Source organism: Anopheles maculipalpis, chromosome 3RL (genome assembly GCF_943734695.1).
Source record: "Anopheles maculipalpis chromosome 3RL, idAnoMacuDA_375_x, whole genome shotgun sequence".
NCBI lineage: Eukaryota > Metazoa > Arthropoda > Insecta > Diptera > Culicidae > Anopheles > Anopheles maculipalpis.
The window spans coordinates 75,901,078-75,925,643 of NC_064872.1; the positions used below are offsets into that span (position 1 = coordinate 75,901,078).

Genomic DNA, 24,566 nt, shown 5'->3' on the forward strand with positions numbered 1-24,566 from the left:
ACCCCTGCATGATTCCTCGGGGAAAATGCGATCTTCGGTAGAATATCTCTCGTCAGCAGGTCCATTGCCTTCAATGATATTTTGGCATCGTCGAAGGAACTAAGCTCAGCCTAGTTCAACAGATTCTTGAAGATGTAGGCAACCTGCTGAAGGTGTGGAATCATCTACTATAGGCTATAGGGGCTCGCAGTAAGATAGTTAGGCCTACGTAGGAGAAAACGATTGAAATTGGGATACCCGATCATAACCATATGATGGTCCGCGTGCGCTTTTGCTTCCACAACTGCCGGACGGTGCCAATACTCAATACTCAGCGCATGTCCTCATTTTTGGTCAATTCATACCTATCAGACGAATGCTTCTAACCTCTAAGGAATCTTATTATACAAAAGAGACGTAAGATCACCTGGTCTTAATTCTAATACTGTGTTCTCTTATCATTAGCTTAACACACGTTCAACATTTCCGTACAAAAAACACTTGTCTTGCCATTCTTCAATTTTTACTCCTTCTTAAAATCAATAAACACCTCCCTAAGAACCCTGTCATTTATTTAAACCAAAAGTGTGATACAAAATACTGCAAACCATTCCCCAAACCGTATCACCCAGGAGGTGAATCGGAAGTTTTGCAATTATTTTTCGCCTATCTGCACAACGGCAGCACAACATCCACTCGGGATGGTTTGTAAAGTTTGTGTTATTGCTGTTCACCTTCGCCCGAGCTTTTTCCCTTGATTTTTTTTTTTTTTTGCTTAGTTATGTTGTGCTTTTTTGTCCATTACCGAAACTTCAGCAGGATGAACCTGTCCGTCAAACTGAGTTGTAATAAATCGTAGTTACAGAAAAAGTGTAAGGTACATCAATGTATTCGCTGCTACCGGGTATGTTCTTCCTTGCTCCGGGAAAAGGGTTAAAATGTATTATTTCCGGGCAGGCTAACTTTTGCAACTTTTTACGAGATATGAGCCACTTGGTACCCGCGGATTTTGCAACTTGATTTTTCCTACTTTTTGTTGCACAACTACGGGCGTTAATTTCCATCACAAAAAAATATCTTTTAGTTACTCTTCACCTCCTGATACTTACCAACGGCAAAGTTGTGTGAATTCTTTTCTGATTTTATTATCCAGCGAAAAAAAGTCTTCTCAAAATGTTTGCTAATGAGCTGAAAATCGATATCATTCCCAACGCGCCAGCGCTTGCTGTTTGGCTGGTGCTTGCTGCTGACCCCGTCATCAACCGTAGCAGAATGACCCGGGAGTGAAACTTTACTCCGAAAGATAATCCTTTCCACAATCTTGCTTTTTTTTTTTGGAATGGTGATGCTGGGATGAGAGTTTGGCTAGAAAATGTGACAAAATTCACACTCTGGAAGAAAGCTTTGGTTCACACACAACCACACCTACATCAACTCATCTCGAACTTAATCTTTGTGGAAGGATTTCGTCGTAAACAAGGGCTTCTGGGTTAATTTTAATATTTAAGATATGTTTCAAAACAACTAACTCGCCTCAATTACAGCGCCGCTATTCAATCTGTTCATGTTTATGATGATCCGACCATATCTCGCCGCTGTATGATTTCGCGTTTATGCGCGTTTGATAAAAATAATCATAAAAAAGTCGTCTCTAACCGGCTTGTTTTCCGTGCTCCTCGCCTTATCGCAGCGGCCTTATCGGGTGGGGAATAATGGTCGCACAAACAACTTATGTTTACGGACCCGTCGTCCGACTTAATGGGCGATACCGGTAAACACTACACCTTTGAATTCGCGCTATCCCTCATCGGTCCCGCATTTTCACAGCCGAGCGCGCATATCCATCGCCGATGAGCGCACATCTATTTCCAGCTCGTTTGTTCCGCCGCCGAACACCGAAAGCCGTATAAAACTTGGCTTGATATTAGCAGCATAATTGATGACGCGATAAACTTTCGCTTTCACCGGCGTTTGATTCGGCCCGCGTGTGTCATTCCCATTTCCCATCGTTTCCGTTGATGGGTTGTCGTTTTTCATCATCGCCGGTCGATGATTGGGGGGGTTGGATGTTTTTTTCTTTTTATCCCCCATTTATGTCCCGGGTTGTCTTCGACCGGGTCACATTCGTGCGTTGATCGAATCTAGTCATCCATCCGTCGGATCGGAGACTGTTCACGTTTTGGTGTTTAATGGTCCCAGCATTGGAATTCAGCTTAGAAAAAGGCAATCTTCGGCGAGTCGGTACCGACGGAGTCAACCGGAAGGAACGTGACGGATTATTAAGGTTTAATTTGTTCAAACCCATCGCGGTATTTACATGACCATCGTGTTCCGTCATCTTTTTTCCTTTCGATTTATATGCTTTTCGCTTATAAACAACACGACCCTGAATGATTGTTTAGGCTGGGGGAAAAGAGGGGAAATGAAACATTCAAGGACAGTGCGAACGCGAGGCAATATAACCTTCTCCCCAGCATCGATTCGTCCGTCCGATTCGAAAACATTAAGCGTCGAAAATCGAACGTTTATCTTTCGTATTGAGTTTCGCTTTCTGCCCATCAATAAAGTTTATATTTTTATCATTCGATAGGAAATGCTCAGTTTTTTCTCTTTTTAACCCTCTAGTCGTCTTTTTGCACCTGTTCCGCAGATCCCGGTTTGCGGTTAGAAAAAACGAAGATCGTTTCACAGACGGATTGGTTAGAAAAAATTGCCCCAGAGTTCGTTAAGCGTGAAACCGTTCTGGGTCAAGAGGTGCATTTGCCGGAATTGATTGAAGTGTTGTGGCGCTCAACCAAGTTGTGGACACAAAAAACATTGACCCAAAATATTCTTACGGAAAGCATAAACGAAGATGAATCCGCGCTTCCTCTTTGGTACATTTTGTTGTGTTGAAGGGGGCAACAAAAAAAAATAACAGCAAGGACAAGAATGGTTACGCATTTATGTTACGGTTCAAGTACAATCAGAAACTCTTTTTTCGTGTGGCTAGCGTTTAAGAAGAATGAATGGGTATGGGAATAAGTCTTATAACCTTCCGTAAAGTCTGAGAAGTCCTTCGATTAAACGAGGACTTCAAACATCGTTGGTTAATAATTCTCGGTTAAAAAGTGTCTTTGTTGCTGCTCGATAACCATCGATTGCATACTTTCAGGCGTTCAAAAATAATTTATGCACAATTTTGCAGCTTCACGTGTGTTCATAATTAAGAAAATAGTAATTTAATTCACAACGACCAACAGTACAAAATAGTTCATGACGGACAAATGCATGCCAAAAAATTTTCTGTTTTGATTTGTAAATTATGAATAAATCGAGAATTCTCTTTTATCTGTTTTTTCTTCATTGGATTGTATTGCTGGAATATTGAGGTTTATGATGACTTCAGCCTGAAAACATGAAAAATCAACCAGTTTCTGTCAGAGCAGCAGTCCTAAGCAGTTATTTTTCGTGTTTTGTAATTTTGCAACTCGACAAAAATTTAATGCTTGTTTTAACGATCAGCTTTTTATGGTGAACAAGCAGCATTTTAGCTTTGTAGCATCAAAACACGTATGTCAATTGGCAATATCATTTATAAAACAGAAAGACTTTGTTTAAATCAAGAGAAGATTTACTTCTTCATTCTCTTTGTGAGCCTCTTTTTCGTCTGAGACTATACATCTTCTTCTTGGCTGAACATCCGCCAGATCATGCCAGCTTACGGGACTTATTGTTACCACATAGTGGAATATTCAGTCCTTACTGCGGGGAGACGGGGGTACGCACAGGATTCGATGCTCAATCCTGGCGTGAGATGGCAGGCTTCTCCGCTACTGCCTCTATCATCTACGATCTACGGATCTACCAGATTTGTGAATAGCATTTTTGTACATCCAAGCGCTCCATCTGATTCAAAAATAAAGTATTCTGCTTTCGAATTTTTATGTTGGCTATATTTCTCACACGGAGCTAATTTAATTATGTCAATCGTGCTGAAAGGTTCAGTCGCTCATAATACGCCTATCTCGCCCTGGAAAGCGGAACGAAAATCAACGCAATGGATCATTTTGATTGCACCCGTCCTGAAACACCGTCCAACGCAAACCGGTTCGCACAGCATTTGCCGTTAAAGCTGTTTATCAGCCCAATTCTTCGCATTGGACGTCTCGTGAATGGTAAAAAGGGCACCAGAAAACGGAATATGCCCTCTAAGGTGCGGAAAAAAGAGGTATAAAAACAATCCTTCGTTGGCCTACTTTCCACAATGCTCACAATATCCTTCCTTGTTTTTCCTTTTGTCTGTCTTTGCTCCACCATTTCTCATACGGACGTACCGCGACAATGTCATCCGAAAATCTTAACCGCACCCCGCGAACCCAATGACCACTCTACCGAAACTGGTGGGCAAAAACAAAACTTGCTCCAACAAACTGCGAGGAACTGATTTAATCAATTCGTGGCGCAAAAACGGGGACCAAAAGAAGCACTTGGAATGTCTAGGTGGATGTAGTAGGGCGAGGTACAGCAAACGAAAACAAAAAAAAAACAATCCCGCATCTTACACATTGACTAGATGTCAACATACTTTCGCACAGGAACAGCATGGCTGAAGTGTGGCTGTAAGATGGAAGGCACCGATAGGCGATTCGACTGTTGTGTACTGAGCGTGATGGCGTGTTTTGCAAGATTAAGACTGTAGACGAAAGGAAGTTACAAACGAAACAAAAAAGAAATAGCTTACATGAACGAAAAATGAATAACTTTTTATAAACATTCTTACGATATAGTAAGTGACTCCAACAAAAAGCTGGAACTTTGAAATCAGGCGAGAGAGAGAGAGAGTTCATCTTATAAGAGAAAGTGAAAGTTTGCGCAAGAAACTAGCAGCAAAAAATAATAAAAATCCAGCATCCGTTTGCCGTGATGTCGCGGCTAAGAGTTCCCCAGAGACAAAACTGTTTCTTTCCCGAACTCTAGCCGTTACAGAAGTCGTTGTTCAATTTGTTTGTTCCTCTCGAAATCAGTTGTCCGTCGCCTGATTCAATTCCGGAACTGAAGCGGCTGGAAAGACCACCCGGCAGATTCTGTAGCATCAATTGTCGCAACAAATCCGTTCCGTTTTTTTTTTCTGACTCATTTTCGGTGGATCCAATTTGCTGCTTCATCTCTCTCTCTCTCTCTCTCTTTCTCTCTCTCTCTCTCTCTCTCTCTCTCTCTCTTTTTGGCTGCAAATAAAATTCTGCAAAAAAAAAATCGTCAACTGTAGTGGTCTCTAACCATTTTTGTCTGGTCGTATTCTCGCCCTGGAATGCGGTGTACAATCAAATCCTCACGAAACAATGACAATAAAATAAATCTCGCTACGATCATTACGATTTCGTTGTACGCTGATGTTCGACCGAGCAAAACGGCCATCGCGAGCCGTATATCATGTTTTATGCATATGCAATCATCACCAATTTTGAGCTATTCACACTCGTGCTTGCGCTAATATTAGCTGGTGGAATAGCAGATTTGTAGTTGAAGAATTAAAAGCTACGATTGCTCTGAGGACATAGGGCTAGAATCGGCAATTAATGCCCAGTAAAAGTCTGAAGATGAAGAAGATTTATTCAAATTCTTAACTTGTTAAGCTCATGATAATTCACCTACAACTTGAACTACTTGAAAAGTGTAGAGAATAAAATTTAATTACACATCTCATCGGTTTAAAGCGAAAACTTTGCGTTTCTCCAGCATCCAGTAAAGAAGGAAGCAAATGTCTAGAAATCATACGTCCAATTGCTATAAGTTAGACATTCATTGTCATCCACTTCCTCGAACTCTAATGAATTGCTCCATTCGCTCGAGGCAAAAAAGCACGCATCCAGCTAGCTGAGTGTGAGATGCTGTATCGTTCACCACCCTCACGAGCTGCATCATCGGTCTGTCTAAAATTCTCGTTCTTTTTTTTTTTTTTTTTGGTGTCCACAGTCTGCCTGTATTGTACTGTCAGTCTCTCCCTATCTCCCTACTGCTTCCGGTGCACACATTCGCCCCAACACCAGCGCCCCGGCTCGACCCCAACAGTGTCGATTTTGCTGGCAAAGTAAAGCGGAAGCCCACATGGATGTTCATGGCTAGCCCTTCATCCTACAATTGGTCTGCATCACCGCACACCACACACAGGGACGGGAGCAAGTCCCCGGTGCATTTGCGCTGCACCCAGCACGACAGCAGCACTAGCACCATACACCGGTGTGCGTGTGTGTTGCTGTGTATGTATTTCTAATGTACACAAGAGAGACACGCAGTCGGAAGTGTTCTTCCGGTCAGCGATTGGTCGATGCTGTTGCACTGACACTGACACTGGTTAATGCATGTTGGGTTGAGGCTTGTGTGTATGTTGTACTTTTTGCCCGAACACACGACTGTTGAAAGAAAGTACCACGGCTTCCACGCCGCACCACATCACATCGAAAGGGAGAGTGGTGTTTGGTTTGGAGGTTTATTTTTTAGTTCTTTTAAGCGTTATGTTACCAAGAGGTGGTTTGGGCTTTCAATCCACTCTAAAGATCACATTTTGGCACATGGTTGGTGTGAAGTTTCCGTTTTTTTGGATCACCCACATTCCTTCATAAATTAATTGTGTGATAAACCAGCTGCTCTTATCACCAGCAGTCTTGCATGCGATAGTTTGTGAAAATAGAAACATCGAAGGACCGGACCACCGAAGTGGATAGCTGCGCTGTTTGTCATACGCCAAGGCAGGAGATCGATTCCCATCCTTTCCATTCTCCCGTATTAAGATATGAGGTTCTCTGATTGCCACCAAGGCTACTGGCGACCGCCAACTCCTTCTACAGGGTTACTCCGTCACTGGATGTTCGGTGTCATTCTCATGAAGTATCTGACGCAGCAATCATAATTAAAAAACCAATAAAAACATTGATACAAAATAAAAGTTTGATTATACAATTATAGATAATACCAAGTGATTATTGGTCATTAATTAGTACCCGATCAACCATAAATTAGAACACCCCGCACAAACAACATCACTTATCGTACGAATGGTTCCGGTTTTTTTTTGTCCCGGGCAGTATTATAAATTCGTTTCGATTGAACAATTATTGCTTCCCGTTGTCGTTTACTACAGCTCGTCGATCATACAGGTAGCTAGCCTACCCGTTTCTAATCGAAGCGAAGAATCGCGGTGCGTAAAATCGCCAACGCAATGCACCAATTCGGTTGAGTGAGTGATTGGCGTTCAAATCAATTACTGTATGGCTGGTCCCACCCCCTGCTCCATAGAATTACCTGTGGAGAGTGGAGCTTGTATACCAAATCATAATCTAACCATAATCGACGAAATTACTGGACCATCGATCAATTGTAAACCGATAAGTGAGTTGAATATAGCAGCAGCACGTGCTGTGTGTTACAAAAGCGATGCGAATCACTTCTGTACGCGGCACACACACCAAAATCAAGTTCAACTTGTTCAACTTCAAAAATGAAAATTTAATATTTTCCACTTTTGCTCCAAAACTATAAAAAGGCCATCACACTCAGACAGTGATTCTATCCAAAAAATGATGGTCGACAGTGCCCCCTCCCCGCGTGCGTCTCTGGCCCACACTCCATGTGTCAAGTGTGTTCGACGGTTGCCGAGTGTCGAATTGGAGAATCCGTGTGACTTGACACAATAACCGGAAATGGGGTAAATGGGATCTCTAGGGGTGTTTGTACACAGGGGTGCTTGGTTATGCTAAACTGGTAGAGAAGTGGTCGTTCAACAAGACAGAGAAAAAAGCAGACCGGTTGTCACGCACACATATATAGTCAGAAAGCGCGACAGATGACCTTCCGTATTTGACTCACGCGGCATTGGACCGTGATGCTGTGTTTTGACCCGTTTAGAAGATCCGTTTCCGAACAAAAACCGAACCGGAATGAATCCTTCTAATAACCGCGTAGCACGCGTCTCATGATAAAACCTTGAATAATATCGGACTTATTTGTTTGCCATCTCGTTAAAGACAACCTTTAGTATTATTAAGGTCTCTTGACATATGTTTGGAAAATACACAAAGCTCGTCCAATCTATTAAAACTTGCGAAATGTTATCGATCTTCCTCTATCTCCTTTCTCTTACGTTAAAACTGTCCGAAATAAAAGAACAGACATCTCATCAATGGATCGCCGAAACTACACACGCCACCTACCAAGCCACACATCTCCACTCCACCAGAAGCACGTTGAAACCCGATACAAAGCTTTTGCGGGAATCGAAGCTTTTACGACCCTACACGAAGCTGTACCCTTTTCCTACGATTTGGAATTCTGTCACCCGGATATTTCGGAATATTTCAAGTGTGTTTCCCCACAAGCAATCTTCTCTTCACGCCTGATTTTTTGTTTAGAGAATGGATGTGTGTGTCTAACGTCTGGCGCAGAACCTCTTTATGATCCCCGAACCCGGAACATTATTCGGCAGGTTGGGCTAAAATTATGCGGATATGTTTACCCTCCTTTGGTGATGTGTGGATCCAACCAATGGGTTTCACTGGGATATTGGGCACCAAACGGAACCTCCATTTCGTCCACACTGTGCATGTTTGCCCGGCAGAGTCTCGATCAACGGACGAAGCCGCCGCCATTAATCATATCATCGCTTTCCTTTACCCGTCCGACCGAGCGAGCGTACCCTTCAAATGCACCAAACATCGGGTTGACATCTATCGACGGTGGTCCATCACACTTGAAAAGGATGCGACAGCAGAAGGGCAACATACGGTGGGAAGCGGGTGGGTGGCACATTCTTCACGGATGTGCTTGACGAAGAACTTACCACCGTGTTTGTGTTTGTGGGGCTATCAAACAGCGAAAAGGGTTTCTGTTTGATTTTCTGGTGCCCTTTCCTTCTCGAACGCGGCGATGCGGAATATTTGATGGAATTCCATCGCTTTGGTTTTTTTTCTTCTCATCTTCGCATCACTGTTTGCGTTTTATTTCCTTTGTTTCAACCATCCAACTGGAAATGCAGTAAAGTGTGAGCTGGAACAATAAAAAAACGCGTTGTGACTGTTTGTGATTCATTTTTTCCGCTATCGAAGCAATTCTAAACGATGAGATGTGTGCGTGTGTGGTTATCCCTGCAGGACATGACCATGGTGATAGATCATAGCTGCTAAAGCCGTTTCACCCTGAGCCCCATACCTACCACACCTACGCAGATTGATATCTCCGGTTCCGGTCGCCTGTTATAAAAGGAGAAGGATACGCTGACACATACAGTTCCGGCGGAGATTAATTTCTTCTGTTTTTTTTTTTCTTTATCCTTTTGTTTTTTGATGACCTTGCCTTGAAACTGTAATTGTGCACAGCGTTTCTAAAGCTATCGTAACGGTTCCTCTTCAGATTGTCTGCTTTTTTATTAATCTCAGGAAAAAAATATTTTCCACCCTTCAGCACCAGATGAGTGAGATGAAGAATTTTTTTTACGATTATGATCGGCTATAAACTTTATCATCTTCCCTCTGTTGCAGCGCTTGCAGCACAAACAGATTGAACCATTGAAGTTACGAGCGATTGTCTCGTTCTGGAGAGCTCTGATAGCATATCTCTCTTCCGGTCGGTAGGTATTTATTTCACTCACGGTGCAGGGCCCACCAATTGTTCCCCCTGCCCATAATTCTACTCACTGCATTACTATTTTGTCGGCAAGCAACAAGTAATACAGTATCGATCAGACTTCCAAAAGCACCAAGCTCAACAAATGGTCAATAAAAATTGAAAACATGGGCACTCCGTTCGATAGCTTCATTTTTATCGCTATAATCTCCTCCCGGACAACACGAGACAGGTCCTTCGGCGAATGATTTTGAAATATTCGAAATGAAATTCGCTTGCGGTGTCTGCAACAAATGCGTTTGACGTCGTCAAAAACAACACATCCTGTTGTTGCTTTGGGTTGGGGGTCTTTTAAGGTTAAAAACAAGCCCTTCAGCAAACTAGAGCAATTCATTTGGAACGCCGCATTCGTGGAACGAGACAATTAAGCAGAAAGATTCAACATATTTTCTTTCCTGTGGCCCTTTGTTCTGCCAATGTTTACATTACATTTCCGATGAGCACGCGCCACCGCACCGCAGGATGTAGTAAGATCGTTGTGTCTTGGCCGTCTGTACTGTAAGTGCAACGGGATGATGTCGATTTTAAAATTGCATCCATTTTAGTAAACTTTAACATTTTAAAAGTTTTTCTTTGAAACAAACCGAGAATCACACCGCAATCTTTTATCGCAATTTGTTTGGTTTGGACGTGAAAATTGACACATGGACATCGAAACTTCAGACACCGTATAACTAGCTTAAGCAATCAGCTTTCACAGCGCTAGGGACTAAGTTTTTTGTTTTGATTATCTCTCTTTCAACCTACCATAGGTGAACATAAGTCCTGATTATCATGCTCTAACGTTTCTCTCAGAAGCTTTCTAAATTAAGCCTTGAATATTATTGCTGTAACATTGACTATATATGAAAAGAAGATATAAGTTGAGTAGAGTTGCTTTTGTTTGCATTTTTTATACATCAGCGGACCACAAGGATCACCTTGACAGATACTCAACGAAAACAAATGGTTTGTTTGACAGTTTATCCGTCAGTAATTATATCTGTCACCTCTATATTTGCCACCTCTATATCTGTAGTATATCAGTATATATCTATATCTGTCACCTTAATAGAAGAAATAGCGACAATCTTTCGAATCGGAAATGAATATTTGATAGAGTTAGAGCTCGATGTTCACGGTACAAACTTCTACTGAACTGACTGTGCGGTAACAGATCAAACCTGCCCCAAGTGCTCACCGCACTGATAAGAGTATTGGTTTCTGACCCAAAACCACAATGTGAGGTTTACTCACAACAAGAGCGGTGTTTACGTGCGGGTATGTATGTGAGTGTGTTTTTCGAACCACTAGAACTTCATGCTCTGCTTTAGACCCATCCACCACCCTCCCCGAGTGACACGTGCTGTACAAAAACTTCTGGTTCTGGGGTTTGGTTTGAAACAAACTTCACCATAACCTCCCCCATGGATTTCTCATTTAGTAAGATTGTGCTTTTAGGCGCCGTGCACCGGTAAGCGAAGACTTAACCAGTGTGCTCCGATAGCCTCAAGTTCAGGTGCGTTGTCAGAATCGCCCACGGTCCTACTGTGTTTGTTTTGCTCGTTCCCGAGAAAACTTTTGATCCCAGACTGCTTCGGATACACCGGCACAGCGCGTCTGTGCGTTTTAGTTTGCGTTTGCTGGACGTCATTTCCAGGATGCGAATGATTTCGCGCGAATATCTAGAGCGATGCCACACTCGCTCTTATCCATTTGTGCCGCAGAATCGCGCCTGATCAACATTACGGTGGAATGGAATGAAAACATGCCAGAAACGGTTGCAATACATGAAGTATACGCGCGCGTGTACGCGACGGCATTGTTCTGGTGCGGTTTCTGTTTTGAGAAATGTGCTATCCAACCGTGAGGAAATTATACGGAAAATTTAATTGTTTGCTTAGAATTGGTTGTGCTTTTGTTGGGAAGCGATTTTTGTTCTCATCTCATTTGACATTCTTTTACGCATTCAATAAATTCTACATAAAGAAGAAAGTACTTCCTCGATACCTTTGGAGGCGTCAACAGCAACATAGTATGTAGGACAATCCGAGAAACCTTTTGCGGAAAATCATCCAACACTTGTCAAGTTCTTTACGGCTGTATGACGTTTATCCATATCCCAGCGATCAGCATCGGATAGAAGTTTGCCACATTAATGTTACAAAGTGAACGGGGTAATATTTTGCTAACTTTGTTTCTACCGTACAGTAACATCGTATTGCATCCAATGTCCTGCGTCCTACTCGAGCCGATCTCTTGTCTCACGACCGGTGTCGGAACATTGGAAAAACTACGCAAAACCAAAACCTTCTCGTCCAAAGTTAAATTGCCACGCTGTCATTTCCTCTCGGAGGCGTGTGTATTAGACGAGATACTGAAGGTTGTCTTGGTGAAGTCGATACGCCCAGAGTACCACCCGTTATTGCTGTAAACACGAAGCACAACTTTTACACCCCAACCTCCCAGTTGGATGTCGTTGCGTGTCTTTGGCAAACGCGTAAAAAAGCTCTCATCCTCAAGTGCATCTTCTGGCACACATACCATCCGGTTCTGCTTATTCGGCGGGAGAAACGGTTTAGCAGCAGCCGGAAGTTCCCTTTATTCGGTGCCATAAATCAGGCGCTCTTCCTGCATCCTGGAGAAGGGGCTACAACAGTGTGTGCTCGTTTGCACTTAAGCTTGTGAACGTACTTTCTCCCAGTGTCGCCCAAACTCAGTGTTATCTTCACTTGGAAACGGTGCAACTGAAAGATCTGCTACTACAGGAGATAAAACGACAACATCATACTTTTTCTCCCGTTTTTATTTAGTTTGTTAACACACTTAGAGCTTCACTCCATCCATGCCTTTGAGCACACTTCCTTGTGGCTCTTACAGCACCGCTACAGATCGGAAGTAATGTGCATTTAATGTGCAACATCTGCATCGCCTTTCGATTGACTTCACGCGCTTAAACAATGCAGCCCCACTGCTGGTTCGACCGGAGCTGTTGGAAAAGTGCATCAAGCTGTCACCAACCGATGGTAACGGACCGTCGCAATATTTTGTTATCCACTTACATCCTTCACTTGGGACAGTGGAGTCCTAGGGCGGACATTTCGTTGCAAATGTTTGAGTGTTTGGAATTTTAAAAGCATCTTGAGTGTATTCGGGCGTTCGGGATAATTTTGACAGTCACCTACGGAGAAAGAAAAAAATTTTTAATCGCAAAATTAATCATCGGGGAAATTTTTTTTGTTTTAGAAATAGTAGCTTACCATGTATTTTATTCATTTTATTCAAAATATCCGCCCTCGGCTTCTATTACAGCTTCCACCCGTCTCCGGAACCGGGAACAAGCCCTGGCGACCGTTTCCCGGGGTAGGGCCGCGAAAACGGACCTGAGCTCCGCCTTGGTGTTGCTGAAGGTTCTGTTGGTGTCCCGTTCCCCCGCGCCCCACACGAAATAATCCATTGGATTAAGATTCGGGGAGCTGGAAGGCCACACATTCGGCGCGGTGAAGTCATTGAAATTGGTCGCCAACCACTTTATCGTTTTGGAGGCATTTTTTGGCATTTTTTTTTTATCACGGGATGTTTTTGCTGCTGGTTCCGTACACTTTTAGCTGTCGAATGATGTATTGCTTGTGTTCCTATGTCAACTCCATCACGAGTTATAAACAAAAATGTAACTGTCAAAATTATCCCGAACGCCCCGCCGCCGTCTTATCAACAACTTGAGTTTAATGAAAGTAGAATTTTAATCATTATTGGAGGTTTGAATATTATTCGACAAAATTCCTTCCCTTCAATTTCTGTTCAACGTATGTACGTCAACAGATAAAATTTACGAAAAATCATGGAATAAATAACCTGTACCCCCTTAAAGACTTATCTCTACTACTGTGCGGTAGTACGTGCGCATGTTGAGCAGTACCCTAAGAAGGTACGGTTTTACTTCCATATATTAATGGGTACGATGCATAAAGTAAACTGTTTCGCAAGGATATTATATTATGTGTGATCTATTTTATTTGCAGTGTCTAACGCTCTCTAGTGTAGTAAAATACTTTTCATCTGACGCCTGGGCTAAAGCGTGATTGATTTAATTTCTTTCCGCGTAGTTTGTTTCCTTCCCCAAGAAAATCTTGCTCGCAACAGGATGATACTGCTTTACAAAAGTATCTTTTTTGTTTCGTCTCGTTCGTTGTGAAATTATCTCGAACACATCTTAACCGTTTTCTTCTTTCCTTCCAAACCGCCAATGCATCGTCAACAATCTCCAACCGTCACTGACCGAATGTGAAGACATAATTTCACCCAGATAAAAATCGAGTAAAGAAACGAGTTCTAGATTTTGGAGCAGTGCTTGGGAAAAAGTCCCAAGAAAAAAAATAGAGTGCGGTAAATTAACAAAGTATCACATATGTGTGTGTTGGTAGATCGGTTCCATGCTGTGGCCTTTCTTCCAGTTCTGTGTTGCTTAACGTTCGTTAAAGAAGGCTGCAAGACCGTGTTAGAATTTCACCGCACGGGGTGTATATTCATCCTCAAGCTGTAGTTTCTTTCTAAATGCAGGATTGATCATTATCGTCTGGTCACATTTCATTAATTTAATTTATCAAACTCTGATGGTACAGAAAAAAAAGGATTGTTTACTTCTCATCCTTTTGGGCACTGTTTTCCTATCTATCTGTACTTTCTGGGAACAAACAACCAATGGCATCTTCTTAATCCAAAGCGTTGGAGTTCATTATTTCTCTTTTTTCGATTTGCTTCTTCCTATTCATTGAAATCTAATGAGCATTTCAACAACGTCCCCGGCCATGTCGGAGTGTCGCAAGTTTTGCGTGAGTTTTCTATGCGCTTGTTGCTCCCACCCGGATGCACAACCGTGGAAAGCATACAACCACAGCATTAATTGATTTATGCACTTCATTCTGCATCCATCCTGTGCCTGGTGAAGGTGGTATAATTTAATGAAAGAAAACATTTTTTTGTTGTTTATTTTGCTTTCACCTATCACCTACCACCACCCCACCTAACTTACATCCTTTTTTTTTTTAAGGCCAGCAATTGCGGAGGCTTAGGCACGTTCTTCCGGAATCCCGAACGCGAGGATGTTTTCAAACCATCCTTCCCCGGGCTCGGGCTTGTGAAGCTTGTGAAGTGTCACAAGAGTGTGTGTGTGTGTGTTGAGTGGGTGCCAGAGTGTGTTAAAATAAGGATTGGGAGAAGGGAGTGGAGAAAGTAATAAAGAAGAAAAGGTGGGAAATCCAAATGGAAAATAACCCCAACGCAGAGATGGAAAAGTCATGAAACACCGGCGCATGAAGGCCGAAGGATGGATTAATTTTTCTCGCTTTTTTATTTTCACCCTTACCACTTCTATTTCACGTGTGTGTGTCCAGGAATCGCGGGCGGCAAAACAACACCACCGCCCGCAGTAAGGCAAGGTTGAAAAGCACATCCATTAAAAGCTGAGAAGTAAATTAAAAGTGATTGCTTTTTGCTGCCCGTCAAGAGTCCGTATGCCGACAACCCGTTACCGTTCTACCAATATAAATTTTTTTCACCACCTTTTCTCTCTCCTTTCCCCACCCACACAACCCAACCGCCTAGAAGAGGAAAATGTACAGAAAAAAGCAGAAACATTTTTTTATAAAAGAAACAAATCTTGCCGTTTTGCGACGGGACAAACACATTTTTGCCACTTATGTACATTATGATGCCGGTTTTCAGTTTTTCCTTTACTCCTTTCGAAGCTGTGGCAAAAGAAAAATCATAAATATTTTTGTTTTGTTTTTAATACTCTTTCTTGTTACTTAGCAAAACACAAACCACACAACAATGAGAGTGAAAGAAAGGGCATTCCAGTAAAGGGGGGAAGATTTGTTTTTTTTTTTTTGGTCCGAAATTCGCCACCCAAATCAAATTGCACCTGGCCCACACCTGGTCCCGGGGAAAAGAAAAGCACCCACCAATTTGCCCACGCCACTGGACAACCGAACGGACACAGCGAGAGAGAGAGAGAGAGAGAGAGAGAGAGAGAGAGATAAAATGTATTTTCCTCGTCTTGGTGTGTGCATCCCTTTGGTCGTGGGTTTTGCACCTTTTCAATGTAGGTTTTCTTTTTAAATTTCCTCCACTCGAAAGTTGCTGTGATTTTTCCTCCCATTTTTGCCACCTGTCGTCCTGTTGTGTTGCGACCCTGAAACAGAGAGAAAAACACAGGATGTGGGTGCAAAAGTGGCAAACAAATGACGGAGTAGCGTTACAACCGGATGGGTGACCACGGGGGAATGGTTTTTTACCACCAACCTTTCCCTTTTGTGCCATACCGGCTTGTTCCCGTTTTGTGTGCGTTGTTGGAGTCGTTGGTAAGAGTTTTGGTGGGTTCGTTCTTTGTCATTTGTATCTTCTCGTACAACGAGATCTTCATTTTTTAAAGTAATTGTTAACGAATTGCTTTCTGCTGTGTTCTGCTGCTTTTTGAAACAACCGAGCTTTGCGTGCTATAAGCATTATTGTACGGCTAATTTTGTCCCTGTGTAAAAAGCGGGGAATATAAGATAGTTGACAGTAGTAGTATTTTGAATTCTGTTTTTATTACGATGAACTTACAGGGCCCGGTATCCGGAGTGTAGTATCTTTGTATCATTGAGAAGATTTTCACCAACGTTGCTGGCTCCCTCTCTCCCTCTGGACACACCCACAGCTTATGCTTTTTCCGTATCCTTGAGTGCTTTCTGATGCAAAAAGTCATCATTAAAAAGGCTCGTTGTACGATTGCTGTGGCACTGCTTCCCTGTGTCGATGTTTCGCTTATCATCTGCATCCAGTCGAAGGAGAAAGTCTAGGCTGGAAATGTTCGATGCAGACAAATAAAGGATTTTCTTTTTGCTCCCCTGTGGAGGAAAACTAAAAGGAAACGCTTTATACGCTTTTGCAATAATAAATTAACGGACAGTTTTGCAGGGTTGTACTTGGTCGGGATCCTTCTCTACATTTACGTAAATATGATTGAAAACGATATAAGGAAGCGGTTCGTATCGGTTGTCACTGTTGTTCATTTTACGTCAAACAATACATTTGATTGTCATTTGAAAATCCGGTTCCACGGGGTATGAAAATAATTATTTAAATTCTTGTTTTGCGCTGCGTCGTAAAGTATTCAATTATTACTGATTAGTGCATCATTCTTAAGGTATTAAAAACTTGGTTAAACAAAATGATTATAATTAATTTTCATTCTTTGACTCAAACTACTTTACTTCAACTTTAAGCAAAAGACTAACTTTCATCATCAACACCAATGCCTTATTGTAACGATTGTACCCAAGCAGCACTTTCAATGTCTCGAAAATAGTGCTAGAAATTCAAACATCGACGCTTCTGCTGTCGGCTGTCTTTGGCTTCCGTGATGGCGCAGTGATTTTCCTTCACAACCTTAACACAACCTGTCGACCGTATGTGGCGAAGGGATGAGTTTTTAATGATGAGAATTTCCTGCAAACCCATCCCATTTCCACCTTTTTATCAACCCCGTCCCCCCGTCGTTCCGTTCCGTAGACGGGTGGAAAAGCATCATTAAGCTTAAGTGTGTGTGTGTGGGGTGTGTGTGAAGGCGCGATGAGAGATGATGAGAAGGCGCGGAGCTTGCTACAGGAAGAATCTTCTTCAAGGTGAAATGACGAGTTCTTAAAGACGAAGACTGCTGCCGGGTGAAGGTAATGTTCCGAGCCTTCCTCCATAGCCCGTTCGCCGCGGCGCTAATGAAGTGGAATGAAATGGAAGCAAATGGTTCACAAATTCAGTTCCCTTTTCAATCTCGCGACATAGCCACGGTACGAATAAAATCCTACAGCAGGCACCATAATGAGGAATTGATTCGTTTGTGTCTGTGTGCGTTTGTAACATTTATTCCTTTCGATGCTTGTGCAGCAGTGAGCATTTTTTTTTGTGTGTATTATGCTCGTTGTATTCGTTTTTCTTCTGCACCTTTGAGCACCAGAGCGATTTGTAATTATTCATGACGCACTGTCTAATTACTTTACGGGTTCCTCCCACTCGCGTACTGGACCCGGTCTTCGAATTAATCATCAGTTCAAGTTGCTACTACATTAACGAAGCCGGTGTAATTCGTGCCGATCGTGATGGCATCGTGTCGGCGGTAAATGTTTGCGATGATTCTGCTACCGTTCTGCCAACGCGACATGAAAGGCACCTTAACAGTGGGGAAAACGATCGAAAGTGCACTTGTGAAACCGTTCGTTATGCATAAAGCAAAATCATTGTAAACTTAATTTAAATTATGCAAGGCGTTATCAATCAAACTTGAAGCGGTGGACTCTGCATAGTGTAATTAGAGCCCTTGTTGCAAAATAGACAAATTTAGTTTGTAAATAGATAAGGCATGTGACAGTATCGTATCTATTTTTATTATCCTATGTACGCTTATGGCGTGGAAGGATTCATTTGGAGCAATTGCTATTAAAAACGGTTGTCTTTTGAGATCTAATTCCTTATAGAAATTGAAGACTTTTATATATATTCGAAGACAAAATAATTAGTCATGAGTTTGGACATCGCACGGAAGATTTTTTCTGCCTTCAAACAGTATCCCATTCCTCATTTTTCTGAAGACTTTTCACAGTGTTGTATCATAGAAATATACAATCAAAAACTTTTCAAACTTATCCACCAAAGTAATGTGATTGCAGCCTCGTTACCTCATATTCTCAATGATCAACTCTTAGGAAAGAGGGCCACTCCTTGCGGGATGATTTATGACCAACACGAAAGTATCGCTTTCAAATTCTATCGAAATCAGCCTCTGGTATGGATTTAAAATTCATAATTACGTCAGAAGATGTGGGGATCTAGGTTTCTGAAGGTATTACACGGTACATTACTTTCAAGGACATTTCAAGAAATTCTTCTTTTTGATTTTAGGATCACGATGGTCATTCCGACGATCTAATGGATTGCTACACTTATTGAAACCATATGGAAAGATAGTCTTTGTGGTTAAGGGATTTTTAGATCTTTATTTAAGCTTCCCGGACTCCAAAAATTATCAATTAAAGTCCTGTACTTGTGAACAATTTCCTTCGCCATTTTTGTTTAAATTCTCATGTAATAACCAAAAAAATATAAATATTAATCTCTTTATTTTTCGCTCTTTTCTCTCTCTCTCTCCCTTCCGCAGCACACTCGTACCGTGGAAGCTGTTCCGATTCGAGCTTTCCCTAGTGCATCCGATCTCCTCCGGACTGGAAGCGATGGCGCTTAAAACCACCATAGACTTAACGTGCAATGATTATATATCAAATTTTGAATTTGATGTGTTTACAAGGTAAGAGACGCGAAATCGTAAATCGAGAAGCACTGTTTATTCACATTTCTTCCTTTTTTTTTCTTCGTGCGCAGGCTGTTTCAACCCTGGAATACGTTGCTGAGAAATTGGCAAATCCTTGCTGTGACCCATCCGGGCTACGTAGCTTTCCTAACCTACGACGAAGTCAAAGCACGCTTACAAAAGTATATCACTAAGGCTGGTAGTTATGTTTTCAGGTAAGGCAAGCCAGCGTGTGTCCAAGTCCTTGCATGATAAGCTTTCGGCGAAGAGATTATCGCTTGTTCCTTTGGCGGAGCAATATAGCGGAGGAAGATTATTAATGGTTTTATTTATTTATGTTTTTCTCCCTCCCCCGATCGGCAACAGATTATCCTGCACACGGTTAGGACAGTGGGCGATAGGGTACGTGACGCAAGAGGGTGAAATCTTACAAACGATCCCACAAAATAAGTCATTATGTCAAGCTTTACTAGACGGCCATAGGTAAGAAGTTGCAAAATGAATATCATTATGTACCAGCGTGTGGTGCAGGAGGAAGGTCAACTTTAGTTTAACAATGTATTTTGTCCATCATTTTCTTTGCCACCACAGGGAAGGGTTCTATCTGTACCCCGATGGTAAACCGAACAATCCGGACCTGTCGTTTGCCGTGCAGAGTCCACTAGAAGACCATATCACTGTGACACAGGAACAGTATGAGCTGTACTGCGAAATGGGTACGTACCGTCACCTCCTCGACTATCCTAAGTCTCCTTTTATGACCTTTCTGGATTTTTTTTTGTCTCAATATTTTTACTTCACAGGAAGCACCTTCCAGCTGTGCAAAATCTGTGCAGAAAATGATAAGGACATTCGTATTGAACCGTGCGGCCATCTGCTATGTACACCCTGCCTAACGGCCTGGCAGGTGGACTCGGAGGGTCAGGTACGTTGTGCTTGCTTTTTAGAGCGTGTGTGTGTGTGTGTGTGTGGGTTTTGGATGACCTTCATGTTACGTAGACGGCTACAAGTGAAGCGTCAAGCTGTGGCACCTGTCATACCACCTTCTCATCCTTGCCACCGACACAGCACACCTCCAGGGACTACTTCTGATGTGAAATGTGCCATAAACTAATGTCACCTTTTCTCTCTCCTGCATCCTCTCTACCAGGGTTGTCCATTCTGTCGGGCGGAAATCAAGGGCACGGAACAGATCGTTGTCGACGCATTCGATCCAAAGCGGCAGCACAATCGCAATTCGGCCAATGGGCGCCAGCAGCTACAGAACGACGATCACGATGACGATACGGAGGTACTGTGAGCTCTCCCATCAAACCACTCATCCCAACCACACACCCTCTCTGTCTCTCTCTCTCTCTGCTACCGTGTTACTAGTGTGTCTGTATTGCGTTTGTATGTGTGTGTGTGTTTGTATGTGTGTTATTATCCTTATGCGCCCGTACGCTCGTTCCTGCCCGCCTGCTCTTTTTCTCACACGTTCATGTGCGATATATATAGCGCCCGCGGAAGCGTATCCTGTCGATGCATAACCGGGGTCCATCACCATCAACCATCATAAAACTATCCACGCCAAACAATCCACCCACACTCCCTGCCACCTTACCGTCACCATTTGTCGCGTGATCTTTGCATCCTTGTCGATGTTCAAGTAGAGCACCAACAGTCCCATTGCTCATGCCCATGCCGGGTCGAGTTATGCTCCTTTCGTAGAATTATTTATCGCTAGCATCGGCACACACTGTTGGCCTATAATTTAAAATTCTATTTCATGCATTACAAATTCCATCTATTACATCGTTTCGCGATGCAATTACACGCAATTTTTGCACGTTTAGTTACGCACGCCGCTTCTTACCCGTAAAATGAAATGCAATTTAACTTTTCATCTACATCCAAGTCCGCCTTCAGTATAAAATATGTTCTCTTTGCAACGGCATTGCCTTCGGGTTGTGAAGTCGAATTTAAACACTACAGCAATTACAATACGCACAGAAAGGAACAGTTCGGTTTAGTGTAGGGTGACGTGTTGGATGATTGAATGAATAGGGAATAATTTCACGTTGCACTACATTTAGTGTGTTTCTGTGTTTGTGTATTTTCTGTTTAGCCAAATTTTGTTCATTTATAGATCGTTAAGTTTTGCGATAAGATTTGTTTACAACGTGTCTGCATGATTATGCCGCAGCAACCGTTTACAATTCTTTGCTCTTTTTGCCTATAGTTTATGAAAATTACCACCCTTTTTTGGCAGTACAGATACTGAATATAGCTGAGTCTTTTTAAATTATTGAAACATAATGGATTATTTCTATGTTTGACAGTTTTCATAGTAGAACAAAATACGACTCAAAAGTTCTAAATCTTATCCCTTAACATACAGCTTCCTGTAGTGTCTTCAGCAAACCCCTCTAATTACGAACAATAATTGTTCGCATACCGTAACATTAAGACCGTCGAATAGTAGCAACAGATAATACTCTTTCGCGTACGAATGAATGCAATACCGCCGCTATATAGAGGCTTCCAACAGTACACCGTAGAGCGAAACACGCAGACAGTAGAAAAGGGCATGAGTTTTGTACAGAGCTAGCAGATTGTACATACAACGCACAGGCCTTATACGGCAAATGAAATTTAAAAAAAGAAAAGAAAAACGAACGTTAAATGCAACTGCCACGGAAACAAAACAAGTATATTGTAAACCTTGTGATGATTAGCGCGAATATTAGTAGTTAAATAATGTGGCCTTAACATAAGCAGTACGATATAGTGCTTAGTGGTTAATACGGTTAGCAGTGAGTCGCGCGTGTGCAGCACGCGGTAGGGATTAGTGATAAAATAGCAACTTAATTTAGATAGGGCGTATACGTTTTGAAAAACAAGTTTCTCTCTACAGGAAGATGAAAGATGCCATTTATTTGCTTTTGAATGTGCACATGCTTTTTCGGTTTCTGCTACTATAGAAAGTCAATTTAAATTTTCTTGTGTTTTGTATTTTTTGTCTGTAATACAATGTTCTAAGGGGAACGAAAATAAATCATACTAGCATCAACTCATCCTTTGGTCTCGTATAACGTATGTACAAACTGACTACGAAAAAAACAACAATATCTTCTCTATCTATTTTCCAATACATCCAGTCAGTAGAAGTGTCGCGCCTCTAGGTGTTAAGTTATTTATTTAAACCAGCAAAAAAAGTATCAACCTACCGATCGATCCCAGTAAAGGGGGACCTGGTTTTAGGTTGTCTTTTGTATTGCAAATAGTACACGCGACTGTCCGATAAATCAATAACAAATGCAAACTTAAAATCATCATTCATTACCCCCACTAGAAGCAAAACATTTTACAGCAAAAAGCATACAACCCTATCAGAGTAAAAAAAGCGAAACGTTTCCCTTTTTACATTAGCTAAACGTTACAAGAAAACCGAATGATGATTATACGGCATACATATTTTAGCAACAAGTGCATAGTTAAATAGATAGTTTAAATTTTTCGTTCAGTAAGTCAACTCCCCATTTATTGATAAAATAAAAACGAAGCATAAGAACAAACAAACCCGTAAAAAGAGAGCGAGAGTCTAATTGGTAAAAGTTGTCCCGTTTTGTTTGTATCACCGATCAATTGTTTTAGCCGTAGTTTTATGGTTTATTTGTTATTCTTTATCAATCCCCCGTATCACCGAACATCATTTACCATCGCTGCATAGAAACTTTCTCATCCATCTTCTCATCATCACCATCCAGGTCACCAATATTTCTGTAAAGCTCGTCTGCAATCGTAAAATGGAATGAAATTTGATATGTTTTACAGTAATTCTGTGTTTTGCATGCCAGTTGTTTGTATCGTTTTCGTGTTTTTCTGTGTGTTTTATCTTCCGCGACGGATGTTCAGTGAAAGCCAATAATATAAGACCACATTGTTTTTGCAGATCAGACAAAAATGTGATTTTGAAGCCAATTGTCAATGAATTTACTTAGTTTTTTGTTTGTTAAATTTAGTTGAACTTTTTAAAAACACGTTCCTGTCCTTTGATGAATCGCGAAAACGATTGTTTGGCGCATTTTTCGATTCCGATGAAAATATGGCTTTAACATTCAATTATTTGTTAGTAAGTATGACGACACTTTGCCGTACTATTTGTGGAAAAGACGAACATAAAAGTGGTCTTATATTATTGACGGTCACTATATTTTATTATAAACGATCAAAATCAAAGCGAGCAATCCTTAGCGTTGAATTGTAGTGTGCTCTTTGTAGGCAGATAAGTTCATTTTCAGCCGTGTGTTTCAATTTTAGAACGCACCGTTTGATTAAAAGTTTGCCCAAACACGTGTATGTGGAATTTCTAAAAAATTATATCCATAACAAACAGTAAAAGGATTTATCAGCTTTTATATTGCTATGTGCTTTTCCCTTGTTGTGCTGCATTGTGCTATACAAACCATAATATTTACTGACCGGCAGGGTCAGTCAGCTTGCTCAATAGGGCAAAAGGTGCAGAAAAAAAACAAAAACATACAATAAATTTTCCTCGCAAACTGAAAAACAAATAAAACAGCGCAGAATAAAGCGAAAATCCCCCACTATCATTATCACGGCAACGGTCTGCACGGTGCGTTACGCGTGAAGTGAAGCCGAATGTGTGTTTCATAAATCATGCATAACTTTCAGGCGCATAACACGTATAACACAGCGCAGGAAAGCGTTACGTGCAACGGTTGAAATATGTGGAGCAAATTTGTTTTCGTTTTTGGCTTTTTTTTTGGCGAAACGAACCCCTCTTTTTTATTGAAAAGTAAATGAATGAAATTTTTGAATAGCAAATAAACCAAATTCCCTGCGGAAATCGAGCAAGGAAAAAAAATGGTGAAGAAAGGATAGCAACACAAGAAGTCATATTGAAAGCGGAACGAATAATTTACCACTTTTCATTCAAATTGACTGTCTTAAGTAAGTGCTGTACTGTGCAGCTGAAGTACTCCAAAGTACACCTCTGTGCCTCCCAAAATCTCCAAAACACTTTTGCTACAAATTCAAATTCGTAGGCAGGAAATACAACTAAGCGAATTTAAATAAACACCCAACGACAGTTTGGTCCCTTTTTTTGGAAGGAAGCCTCGGAGTCTTTGTACACAGTTTGTGTAAAACTCACAATGACGCTGTTATCTATTTGTGATCCTTTTTTTCGTTTTTGTCCTGCCGACCTTGGCTAGATTGGTGGTAAAGATTGGCTCTGATATGCTGAAAATGAATACGTCAATCGTTAAATTCAACCAGGGTTGTTGAGGGGAAAAACGGGAAACATGGAAGGATTTAAAATGGGGAAAACCACACGAGTTGAGAGAGTGATCGGAAATCACCACATGCCGAGATTTTTTATTTAGGGGAGCATTACACTCTACCTATCCCCGACAGAATATCCGGAACTTTTCAAGGACCTGCTTAATCAAACCCTTAAACAGGTTGATTCGACGCTATTGGCCTCCAGTTGTTTGTGGTTTCGTTTCGTGGCGGGTAACCTGCTTAGTGCGGCGCCCTTCCTGCATCGCAGTACTTTATCCTTCTTTCTTGGAAGTAAAATCAGCCCAAGCCTGCCGGATTC

General features: G+C 41.7%; 2 protein-coding genes across 2 annotated transcripts in view; both read left to right on the plus strand.

Moving 5' to 3' along the window:
* LOC126562922 (non-structural maintenance of chromosomes element 1 homolog) overlaps window positions 1-24,566 on the plus strand; it is a 260,347-nt gene that overhangs the window by 212,217 nt on the left and 23,564 nt on the right. The gene's annotated exons all lie outside the window — the stretch shown is intronic.
* LOC126561427 (mucin-5AC) overlaps window positions 1-24,566 on the plus strand; it is a 78,563-nt gene that overhangs the window by 50,092 nt on the left and 3,905 nt on the right. The window contains exons 2-7 of the mRNA XM_050217565.1: window positions 18,809-18,955; window positions 19,030-19,173; window positions 19,325-19,441; window positions 19,550-19,674; window positions 19,762-19,883; window positions 20,109-20,249. Coding sequence (XP_050073522.1) covers window positions 18,809-18,955; window positions 19,030-19,173; window positions 19,325-19,441; window positions 19,550-19,674; window positions 19,762-19,883; window positions 20,109-20,249 — 796 coding nt within the window. The remainder of the gene's footprint in view (window positions 1-18,808; window positions 18,956-19,029; window positions 19,174-19,324; window positions 19,442-19,549; window positions 19,675-19,761; window positions 19,884-20,108; window positions 20,250-24,566) is intronic.